At 51.2% G+C, this 11974-nt stretch overlaps 1 protein-coding gene across 5 annotated transcripts; it reads right to left on the reverse strand.

Moving 5' to 3' along the window:
• Positions 1–338: 338 nt before the first annotated feature.
• Positions 339–11920, reverse strand: PEX5 (peroxisomal biogenesis factor 5). Of its 5 annotated transcripts, XM_064155838.1 has the most exons (16): positions 11700–11920; positions 11106–11305; positions 10633–10668; positions 10322–10454; positions 9577–9711; positions 7291–7396; positions 6042–6132; positions 5614–5730; positions 5148–5240; positions 4850–4969; positions 4222–4365; positions 2750–2820; positions 2379–2594; positions 2071–2236; positions 1717–1874; positions 339–1377 (listed from the first exon to the last, which is right to left on the reverse strand). In XM_064155838.1, exons 2-16 carry the CDS (start codon positions 11253–11255, stop codon positions 1176–1178), a joined length of 1938 nt encoding a protein of 645 aa, XP_064011908.1. In that variant the 5' UTR covers positions 11256–11305; positions 11700–11920; the 3' UTR covers positions 339–1175. The 5 variants fall into 5 exon arrangements, with proteins under 5 accessions (XP_064011908.1, XP_064011907.1, XP_064011909.1 ...); XM_064155837.1 differs by lacking the exon at positions 11700–11920 and having other exon boundaries at positions 11106–11525; XM_064155839.1 differs by lacking the exons at positions 5148–5240; positions 11700–11920 and having other exon boundaries at positions 11106–11525.
• Positions 11921–11974: the final 54 nt, after the last annotated feature.

Consider the following 11974-nt stretch of genomic DNA (forward strand, 5'->3'; position numbering starts at 1 on the left):
AGAAGTTTGTCCCGATGTCCAACCTGAACCTTCCCTGAGGCAATCTGAGGCCATTTCCTCTCATCCTATCACTTGTTACTAGGGAGAGACCACCACACCAACCTCACTCCAGTCTCCTTTCAGGGTGTTGTGGAGAGCAAGGTCTCCCCTCAGCCTCCTTTTCTACAGGCTAGTTGAGGCTACAGCAAAATGAGGTCCTTTAAGCTTCACATGCCATCTACCAATAAAACACAACCGAGGGGTAACAGAAACTGAGATTCTGACCTATCTTTCCAAAACCAGCTGCCTTACATCTTGTACTACCCTCTGCATGCAGCTCCAACACAGGCACAGCGAGATGGCATTTTGGCAGTTTTAATTCTCCCCCCTTGTACTATATAAAATACTTTACAATTAAAAATCCCTTTTCCCCCCATCAGAATCATATACAGATATTTATAATTAACAAGGTTCAGTTACAGACAAGATCAGCAACTTCTGCACAAAGGATAAACTGTGACAGATGATCGTGTGAAAAGTAAGACCTGGCCCTTTCCCCACAATATTCTGGGCTGAGAGGTGACATTTTTGATTTTTATTCCTACCACACTCAAGTCTGAACTCTGACATCTCCTCTTATGATGACAGGGCAAGGGCCTCCACCAGGTACAAGACTCTGCTCTTAAAAGGGTCATAAAGAGACACTGAGAAACAAGCACTTGGCTGTACCATGAAGTTAGCAGCACCCAGAACAGGGAACTGCTGCCCCTACTTTCCCCCAGCACCCCACCTCCACATTACCAAGCACACACATGGGAGAAGCATGCTCAAACCTCACAATTTATCATGCTTGCACCACCTGGCAACCCTGGGCCACCAAAGCAACCCACACTGGACATAGCCAACAGGCAGACGCTGCAGAACAGCTGTGACAAGGTCTCACAGCCAAGCTGGCCACAACTGCAGATGCAGTCTGGCAGGAGAACTGGTGCTGCATTCTTCCCCACTTGGATCATCTGCTTGGCAGCAGAGTGTCAGTCAAAGGTGGTGACAGGAACTGCACAGCAGCACTCAGGCCACAACAGACAGGTGGAGGAAGCTGCACACTTCAGTGGGAGGTCTTTGAGAAACAGTTGCCAGTGAGCTGCCCTACCAGAGCAGAGATGTGAGTCCTAGTGAAGGTTTTCTAAGGAAGGTCACTGCTGGAGCCCAAATGCCTGAAGCAGTGTAGGAAGGTCGTGGGAGTCAGCTGCCCCATAGAGGTCACTCTGCCCCAGCATGGAGAGGGCCATTCGCAGTGTGCTCCAGATGTTGTCAGACATGGCACCTTGCTGCCCCCGTGGGCCTCGGCTCTTCTGCTGCATGTGCAACGCCTCCAAGAAGTGCTCCACAGCCTCCCTGTCAATGGAGAACATATGTGCTCTTACTGGAGAAGATGGGACATCTAAGAGGCCTTGCCTCATTTCCTTCTCGGGTGCCCCCCCTCCAACAAAGATTTCTTCTCTTCACCAGGTGCTGCCCTGCTCCAGAACCGTCAGACACTCTCCCTTTTGTCTCTCGATAGGTACTGAAGCCAGATGGCCTCTACTCCAACTGCTCCTCCGCACTGAGACCACTCCCTATGCCAAGGGCAGGCTGCAGCCGGCACGGTGCTACCCAAGTAACTCAGCAGGTTCTCCCTCCCCAGCCACACACCACACCCACGGGTGAGAGCTGGCCTGCCCGGGCTGTGCTCACCGATGTGCACCCAGGTTGATGCAGCTGATGCCCAGGTTGTAGCGGGAGCGGATGTACCCCGGCTGCAGCTCCAGCGCCCGGCGGTATGCAGCCACAGCCTCCTCGCTCCGGTTGCCGTTGGCCAGAGTGGCACCGAGCTTGTTCCACAGGAGATGGTCCTGTAAGAGGGGGCAGAGAGAAAGGGTTGGGATAGACTGCATATTTTTACACTTTAAGTCAACTCTCCATTCCCCAGGTGCCTGTCCTATTCCTCCACTCCAGAAGTGTGCCTCTCATACAAGCAGCACTTTTATCCAGCCCCTCACCCACTAAGCCTCCAGGGGCCTCCAGCACCCACAGTCTGCCCGTTCTTACGTTGGGGCGCACGCTGAGGGCAGCATTGAAGCAATCCACAGCCTTCTCATACTCGCCACTGAGGTTGAACAGGACACCCAGACCACACTGAACATCAGGATCCACAGTTGAGGGATTGCTGCACACAGCTGCCAAGAACAGCTCTTTAACCTCCACAAACAGCGAGCTGGAAAAGCACAGCACAAGGGTATTGGTGGACTGTGAAGAAAGAGCTGGCCTTGGGTTGCTCCCTCTGCTCCTAACTGGAGCAGTCCCAACCCTCCAAGAAGTCTTTCAGCATTAGGCTGAAATCTGTAACTCGAACTCACTCTGATAGCACTGAACCTAGGACATGCTTGGAAGGCCCCAGGTTTGTCCCCGAGACACTCTCCTGTGGTTCCTTCTCCAGCAGGTGGGCATAGTCTGGTTTATGACGCAGCCAGTCCCGCAGGGTCTCACATGCCTGCTTCTGCAAGGACTCGTTGGTGAAGCTGACTGCTAAAGCCATAAGTGCAGTCAGGTTGCCAGGCTGCAGCTCCAAGCACCTGCAAGTCAAAAAAAAAAAAGGCAAATCCAGGATTAAATCAGTCTGGGAGAGCTCCAAAGAGGAGCCAGAGCACACCCTGCCAGCCACGTGGCCTTTCTGGCACTGCACACCAGACAGGGAGCAAGGGCTCAGAAGGGGGTTTGCAGCACTCACCGTCTGAGGGCACTGATTGCCAAAAGCTCCTGCTCATTCTCTGCTTGAGTGGTTCCCAGATACTGCCAGGCCTGGAGGAGATAAAGATACATGAAATCAGAGGAAAGGATCAGCCAGGAAAGACAGAGGTTAAACCCATGACATGACCCCACACATTCCCAGAGCAGTCACACACATGCAGGTGCACATGGCAGTCACAGACACACTCTTCCCAAAGGCATCTGCATGGCACATTGGTGCTCACGGCCAGTACAGCTGGCACTGCTACAGTGGAAGGCAGCAGCCAATTATCCATCTGGAGATCTGTCACGAAGCAGTGCTTGGCAGTCTCACACTTCTAAGCCACAGAATCTCCACCTTTAACTTGTGGTCAAACTGCAGATTGAGGAGGTAAAAGCAGATCTCTCATTTCCTAAAAACTAATAGCCCAGCAGCAGTGCTGAGAACAGGACCACCTCCAAGACAGGCAGCTGTACACACTTGTGCAGTGGTCCACTAGCAAGTGATAATCTTGGGGAGCTGCACAACAGACCTGAAAGCAGCAGCACTGCTGTTTGACTGCATCTTCAATCACTGTAACACCAATTCATGACAACTACATATCACTCCGTGTAGAGAGCAGCTCAGGGGAAAAGGATCTGAGGGTCCTGCTAGGCAGAAGTATGCCCACAAGCCAACAATGTCTTCCACACAGCTAGCTAGAATTGGCCCAAGTCTTCTTCCTACTTCATCTACCTCTCCAATATGCTCAGCCAGCAGTCCACAATGCCTCTGACAACCACAGAATGTCAGGGGTTGGATGGGACATCTAAAGATCATCCACTCCACCCTCCCCTGCCAGAGCAGCATCACCTAGAGTAGGTCACACAGGAACACATCCAGGTGGGTTTGGAATGTTTCCAGAGAAGGAGATCCACAACTTCTCTGGGCAGCCTGCTCCAGGGCTCCAACAACCTCACAGTGAAAAAGTTGCCAGAATGCCTATAAGCAGTATTATTTGACCACTTAAAAAGCAGATCTCAAAAATGTCTGTTTCACTTCCTCTCAGTGCCCTAGAAAGTTAGATGCTTGTATTCTCCAGAGCCAAGAAACTCTGTTGTGAGAGGTCACTTCCACCTAAGCCTCAGGCTCAGCAAATGAGGCATTTCTAATCATATATAATTAGTATGGCTTTCATCAGACATTGAAGATACATCATCCCTGGGTCCTTGAGGCAGACACTCCAGAAATGGACCACGCAGGTGTACCTGCAGTCCAAGAGCAGTCTCATGTGTTCCCAAGACTTCATAGAGCTGCAGGCTCAAGCCTTTGTGGGTTTTTTTTAGCTGACCCTAGTCATAAAGGTCCTCCTCAGCCACAACCCTCCTGAGGAGTCAGAAACATCAGCTACATACCCCAGGGTCACAGCAAAATGAAATCTTTCCATACACTCTGCATAATTCCTGCAGCTAAAGGAAGTCCTCTGCTCTCACCTCCATATGATCTGGCTTCTGTTGCACTGCAGCCTCAAAGAGCAGGACAGCATTGGGGAGGTCACCTTCTCGCAGGCGCTTCCGCCCCTCCTCAAACGCATCTGGGTGGTCTCTCATGGGATTATCTTCCTCAAACTGGTAACCCTGGCAGGGAAGAGACATGAGACAGGCTTAGGGAGAACAGCAAAGCCTAGTCTTGCTGCAGCAGAAACACTCCAGCTGCAGGACAGTGAGCACCTCTGCCGCTCTGCTACTCTGCAGCAGGCCAAAGAACAACACTTAGCCCTTCTGTGCTGCAGAATTCTCCCAAACCACAGCTGCAACAGGGTGCAGAGTCAACATCTGCTGCAGGTCCTATAAGCTTATGAGGACCAACACCAGCTGTGCTTATTGCAGAGAAGCCCAGAATTAACTGGTGCTTTATGCTGGACAAGAACTAGATGGCATTTGCAGACAAGCATGGGTGAACAGCGTAATCTGCTTCATTGCCCCGGGCTGAGGGTGCAAGTGACGGCATGAGATCAGAATCCTAGCAGTGTTTGGGGTCTGTGGAACTCATCTAGGAGGAAGACCTACTTCTGCCAGTCTCCTGAAGGCACAGTGCCAGGGCTGAGACCTTGTTATTTACCTTGTCATATGATGAAGAGCTGAGGTCTTCATAATCAGAGAGCCAAGGGTGAGCCTCTGCATCTCTCTTGGCCATCTCCTCCCATTCTGCCTGAAGTTTGTCCCAGAAGTCCACATCTGACTGAATGGAGAACAGAACGTGACTAAGGTTGCTCAAGTCACAAACTGAGCTCTTACAGTCATGCCAGAGAACACCTTCTGAAACACTTGTAGCCCTCCTCACAGCATGCAAAGGAGAGAGGGAACCCTAGCACAGGCTCTCAGTTGGCACCCTAGCCCTCCTCCTCTGCCAGTTTTACCTCCACAGCAGTCTTTGCCTGCTCAAATTCCATATCAAGAGTTGACATGTTCCCAGATGGCGCAAACTGATCCACCCAGGCATCGGATGCCCCCTGGGAGTTTGAAAACAGAAATACACCTTTCTTTTCAGAGTCTGGCAGCCTCAGGCCATATCCCACAACAGCAGCTGGGGGCTGCGACAACCCCTCCTCCCCATCCACAAGAACTGATGGCACACAGTGGAACAGAGCTCATCGGGGCATGTTCTTCCTCCCAGGTGCTACAGGAGAGGACACCACTCACTACAGAAACACATCCCCAGCCCCTGGCTAGACTCTAAGGAGAGCCCAACAGCCCCTCCCTCACCTCCCCCAGGCTAGGCCACGGCTCAGAGCTGGACTTGCCATTCTCCCTCGCTCCCAGACTGCACACGGTGGCAAAAAACTTTCTTCCTGGGCTCTGGCACATAAGGACTGGGGCTCCTACCTGCTGCTGTATAAACTCAGCTGCCCATTGCTCTGCCTGATCCTGGTCTCTGTGGGTCACCTGATTAGCTTCAATCGATACCCTCCCATCTCCGATCTGGCGCACAAACTTTAGGAACTGTGGCAAAGAAATGAGATAGAGGTGGAGCTGGGCAGCCACTTTGCTAACAAGCCCCCTGGCCGTGCCCCCCTCCTGCCCTAAGAGGACTTGTCTCTGCAAAGTCAGCACAAAAGACCCAAAAGATGGGGAGGACAGAACTCCAGAGCCATGTGGTAGGGGTGGCCAGTATCTAGGGTGGATTGCAGGTGTGAGTTTCTATGGATCAGTGAAAAACAAGGAAACGCAGTGCAGCAGGAGGCTTTATGCCACCTCCTCATTCCCCACACCCCTTTTACACATCTGTCAGCCCCAGCCAGGGAATCTCTCACCTCAGAATTCTTGAGTTTTGGATCATCCACTTTAGAGACAAAATCACTAACAGTTTTCTTCAGATCATCCTCAGGCTGATATTCCTCATACCTGTGTTCAGAGGCAGGAAGAGAGTCAGGTACTGGGCAGCAGTGAACTCTTCCACTAACAACCACCTCCACAATGGGCCAGGTAACAGTACTGAGGGCTACAACTCCTCCTCAGAGACTCTGAGGCTCTCTGAAGCAATTCAATACCTTTATCCTCCTGCTAAAATTAAAGATTACTCCTAGCTATGCAAGTGACTAATCAGAGTGGCAGCCCAGTTCTGCTGAAGGGTCTGGGTTCCTTGGCAAGCTCCCATGCTACCAAACATCGCAAGTTTGAACAAACCAAGGTCACCTATCTAGGAACAAAGAAAGTAGGTCATGCTCATGGAAGAGAATAGGGTATTGGAATGGCATCAGCTCTGCAAAGAGTTAAAGGTTGATAGCAAGCACACAACTTAATGTGTTGTCTGGCTTACAGCAGGACAGGATGAGCTCCAGGTGTTACTACTACAGCCAATCTTGGCGAAGCCTTTGGAACTGGCAGCAGTAAGTCAGGAATGTCCACATTTGCAGGGCATCAGAAAAGGCAAGAGCTAGGAGGAAGAAGAACCCAAATAGGCAAAGTCTCTTTTAGGGAAAGATCCAAGAAGCCCAAACTGCTTGCTTGTGTTTTGCTGCTTTAGCTGAAAAACTTGACTGCAGCCAGCAGGCAGCTATACAGAGAAGGTCCATAGCAGACAACTCTTATTCAGCACACAAAAAGATGTGGAAGTAATGTCTGGAAGGCTGAATCTAGAAGCATCCAGAGGAAAGGCTGGATGTGGTTTTTCAGATAGGAGCAACAAAGTGGTGGAAGCCTACAAGTAAGAGTTAAGCACTTGGAATCTCTAAATCTGAAAAAGCCTCTGGTATGGAAAAAACCAAATGCTTGATGAGGAGTTCCTGAACCAACTGCTGAAACCACAGCTCCCTGAAAGCAGGGAGCTTTGCGTTAGGCATGACTTAGGTTAGCCTACATGACCACAGTGTCTTTCTGGAACTGGGAAACAGCAAAGATAGAATCTTTTTAACAGCACCAGTCCCCAGGCATTGTTTCCTCCTTTCTCTGAAACCAAAGGCCTGAGAACATCAACCTGTGTTGACTCCAGCCACAGTACATTCTTGTCACCTCCCCAAGCTTCCCCTGCTCACAAGAGCAGTCCTGAGAAAACAAACTCACCATTTATCTGCCAAAGACTGGTCTTCTGATTCCCCCAGCCACAGTTTCTCCTCTGACTGTTCTAGGTATTCTTCTGCCCACTTGGCAGGGGACACAGACAGTGGATCTGCATGCAACAGGAAGAAGAGTAAGGCAGGCTGCCTACCACTTACAAGGACTGTGGTTTGCTCTCTCCACCTTACACACCACCATCTAATACCCAGAGAAGACCCCTTCAAAGAAAGCTTGCTTGTGATTGTTGCTTCTTTCTTTATTCTGATCTAAAATGTTCTGTAGGAAAACAACAGCTGAGGGGACTGAGTGCACCCTCTGTAAGCTTGCAGATGATACTAAGCTGGAAAAGAGTGCTGATCTGCTCAAAGGTAGGAAGGCTCTGCAGAGGAACACAGACAGGCCTCAAAGGGCTGAGGCTAACTGGATGAGGTTTAACAAGGCCAAGTGCCTGGAACCTGCACTTGGGTCATGACCACCCCATGAACACTCCAGATGATGGAGGAGCGGCTGGAAAGCTGCCCAGCTAGCATGTGCCCAGTTGGCCAGGAAGGCCACCAATATCCTAGCATGGATCAGCAATGGTGTGACCAGCAGGATGAGGGGAAGTCATTCTGGCCTTGTATTCACACTGGTGGAGCCACATTTCTGACTACTGGATTCAGTTTTGGGGTCCTCACTATGTAAAGCTCATTTTGGTGCTGGAGTAGGTCCAGAAGGGTGATGAAGCTGGTGAAGGGTCTGGAAAAGAGTGGCTGAGGAAACTGGGCTTACTTAGTCTGGTGAAAATGAGGCCAAGGGGGGACCTTCTCACTCTCTACAACTCCCTGGAAGGAGGTTGGAGTTGGTCTCTTCTCCCTAGTAAGAAGTGACAGGATGAGAGGAAGTGGCCTCAAGTTGCACCAGGGCAGGCTTAAGTTGGATGTAAGGAAAAGCCTCTTCACCACAAGAGTGGCCAGGCATTGGAACAAGCTGCCTGAGGAAGTGGAGCCACCATCCCTAGAGGTGGTAAAAAACACCCAACCATGTAGCCATGTCACTCTAGGACATGGTTTAGTGGCCATGGTGGTGTTGGGCTGACAGTCAGCCTTGGTGATCTTAGAATCATTAAGGTTGGAAAAGACCTCTAAGGTTTTATAACTGCAAATATGCTCAAGTGCTTGCAGCTGTGGTGTCAAAACACAGGTATGGTACTGATGACAGTTTTGTTGTGCCTGACAGGTAAAAGATCTGTTTAGAAAACAGATTTGTGAAAGACTCAGGAGCACCATACACAAACTTGCCTGCAAAATCCTCACTGTCAGGTGAAAGCAGTAGGGTTGATCATTAGCACAGTGTCCATGCTCACACTTGCATGACTCTGCACAGGTGCTGCTTCAGAGATCCCTGGTTCACAACATACAAGCAAACCTATCTGTTCATTTCAGCCATGGGATTATGGTTATTTCTGCATCCTGCTTTGTGTGACCTCATGGGTTCAGACTTTGCATTGCACAGATGTCACAGTGATGCTAATTATCTTACAATTTCCTACTTTAATTTCACAACTTCATCATCTCTTCCACAAGGGATATTATGTAGGTCAAGAAAATTAGCAATGCATAACAAGGCTCTGTCAAAAGCAGAGTGTTTAAAAAGTATAAAGAGCAAAAGCCAAAGAATGGGACTACCTGACTCTACAGTGACCACTCCTGGAGAAGAGAACAGCATCTGTCTAAATCTTACTTAGGACTTCCAGCTGAAGTCATGGATGCTAAGAGGACCTTATTCCAGTCTCAGCTCTGTGCAGTAGGATGGCTTCTTAAATAAAGCTGGTCACTTAGAACAGAAAGTTTAACCTTTGGGCCAGAAACGTTTACTTTGCACACTTCCAAGGTGCAACATCTCTCTGCCTTCATGAAACCAACGAAGTATTTGGCCAATACAACTACACAATATTGACTTTTGTAACAAGGACAAATGTAACCTTTAGAGAGAGCAGAGCCACACACGCTCCAGGGTCTGTATCAGTTGAATAATAACCCATTTATAAAAGCATTTGCAACAATCTGCTTCTCTTAAGTTCTCCAAGTAACCTAAGCTAAACCAAGATCTTTGCACCTGAGCAAAAAGCTTCAGCACCACATTTTTACTCAACATAACTTTTTTTTCCTCCTTTTCCCCTTGTTAAAGCTGCTACAGTCACTGTCTGCTGGGCCCAAACATTCCTCCCATTTCTCACTCAGCAAATCTCCACTACATGCAGACATGTGACTGGGCAACATCCTGACAGTCATTCCAGAAGAGACCCCTCACCTGTCACTTCAGCAATGAACTCCTGTGACCAGTCAGCCTCATTGTAATCTGAAGAGATGTCACCAGCATCAACTGCTGTAGCCAAGAATTCCTGAGTCCAGTTTTCAGACAGTGCCAGGTCTGCCACACCTGGAGCTAAAAGGAGAAAAACAAAAAAACACCACACCACAAAAGTAAGGACTGGTGGATGACTCAAAGGCATGATTTAAGTGATCCAGGCTAGCCCTCATCATCTCTGATCTTTCCTTTCATTAGAGTAAAATCACAGAAAGATTCCACTTGGAGTGATCTCTGGAAGCTGCTAGTGTTCCTTCAGCAGGTTAACACTAAAGCTAGAAGTCAGGTTGCTCAGGGCATTCACTAAGTAACTCCTTAACTTGTCCAATGCTAGTAACTCTCCAGCCTCCCTAAACACCAGTTCTCTAGGGGAAAAAAGGTTTATCTACTCCTAGTCAGTTCCCCTATTGCCAAGGCCCTGGCTGTGGCTGCTGCACAGAGCAACCACTCTATGCCTTCCTGCCACTTCAGCCCCTCAGCCTCCAACGCTCCGCATATTCCAGTCCCTGAACACTATGATCTCCACTGGACTTGATTCAGTATGCCCAGATACTAGGAAGCCCAAATCTGGAAACAGTAGTCCACATACAATCTTGCAAGTGCTAAATAGATGAAAACCACTCTGCTAAGAGCTTAACCACAAGATCAAGACCTTCTCCAGTTCTACACTTATCCTGGTTCCCCTTACCGCGCTGGGGAGCCTGGCGAAAGCTTGACTGTTCAATCTCTTGCATCTCAGCCAGCAGGTCATCCATCTTAAAGGTCTGAGGTGCACGGGACAGTAAAGGGGCATTCTGCTCTTGCAGGAACTCTCCAACCAGCTGCCAAAGACAGATACAGATTATAAACATAGCATAGAAGTGAACAGGCAGAGCTACGGAGAATGAGAGAAAAAAAAAAATGGGCTTTCAAAGAGAAGAATTTATATTGAATAAGGAGAAAAACAGCTAACAGAGTTGATGAGAAAAGCAGTAAAGGGATGCATCAGTTTGCTCTTACCTCATCTTCAGTGGCCACATCCAGTGGTTTGGATACCTACAGGAATGGATGGAAAATTATCCCAACAGCTTTGACCCTATACCCCTCCCCAACACACACCCCATTACACAATTAGTTTACACCTTCCTTGAGCTTAAGCTGACAGCGTTTTCTTGCATTAGCTACCTGCTTGCACAGAAATGAAACGAGCAGGAACACTTTTGAGTGCTACTGTCCAACCCCTCCCACCACTTTCGGGGTTAGGCAGCCACCAGCATCCTCCGGGTGCCCATAAACACAGCTTCCACAAACAGGTCCTTACCCCACAGTCCTGCAGGACAAGCCGGGTGATCCCATGGCCTCCTTCCCCAGGAGAAAAAGAGCAGCACTGCACCTATCCGCAGTAACAGGTGCCCCACGCTGCTAACCCACACATCCCTTACTCAGTCGCAGACAGGCCCCACAGCCAAACCCCAGCGACCCTCAACACTCACAACTGCAGCTCCGGCAGCTCCAGGGGTCCACGCCAGCGGGCTCTGCAGTCCCTCCTGTCGCAAGGCTTTGTCCTGGGTGAAGTGGCCAGCCAGCTTCATCAGGGGGTTGGAGCCCCCGCACTCCGGTTCCACCAGCTCTCTCATGGCCATGGCGCCAGGCAGGGAGGGAGGCTGGGCGCCGAACCCCAGCAGGCCTGCACCTGGCCCCGGGGCCGCAGAGACACCAAGTGAACGCCAGGCGATGCAATCGTCTGCCGGGGGCGCCGTGCCCAAGCCCAGCCGCTACCCGCCAGGCCCTCCGGCCCTACAAGCCCGAGAGCCCGCGGGGCACGGCCGGCCTCTGGCGCCCGCCTACCCGGGGAGGGAGGGCCCGAGCTCGGCCCAGAGCCGGGACAGGCCGGCACCGGGCTCACGGGCATGCCGCAGCCGCGCCAGCTCCCCCGCCCTGCCTCAGCCCCCGCCCGGCCGACGACAGCAAAGGCCGCAGCCCCGCAACAGAGCCCCGCGCCCCCTCCAGCCGCCCGGGGGGCTGCTCCCCGGTCCCGGCCCACACAGGCGGAGGGGACGGCACAGCTGCCCAGCCTGACACCGTACCTGGAGCTGCCGAGGCTCGCTAGCCTGACGGGGCAGTGGGCAGGGCCAGCTCTTAAAGGGCCAGGCAACCGGCGAGCGCCGAGACAGTGTCTTAAAGGGCCAGAGGCCGGCGGCCCTGCGGCCGGTTTCCGAGCCCGGGGCTCCTGCAGTGGCCCAGCGCTGGTGGGCCAGGCCTGGCCGGTCCGCGCTGCCCGCCGCCAGAGCGCAGCGGTGTGTGCAGGGCACGTCCCTGCCATGCAGTGCTCTATCACTAAAGCGATGTCGCAGCGGCTTGT

This window comes from Pogoniulus pusillus, chromosome 15 (assembly GCF_015220805.1).
Source record: "Pogoniulus pusillus isolate bPogPus1 chromosome 15, bPogPus1.pri, whole genome shotgun sequence".
NCBI classification, from domain to species: domain Eukaryota; kingdom Metazoa; phylum Chordata; class Aves; order Piciformes; family Lybiidae; genus Pogoniulus; species Pogoniulus pusillus.

Coding starts and splice junctions, on each gene's coding strand:
- PEX5 (XM_064155838.1), bottom strand. CDS start 11,255: ATGGCCATGAGAGAGCTGGTGGAACCGGAGTGCGGGGGCTCCAACCCC. Junction 5,241..5,613: donor CTGAGTTTATACAGCAGCAG/GTAGGAGCCCCA, acceptor TCAAACTCCCAG/GGGGCATCCGATGCCTGGGT. Junction 1,378..1,716: donor ATCAACCTGGGTGCACATCG/GTGAGCACAGCC, acceptor CTCCATTGACAG/GGAGGCTGTGGAGCACTTCT.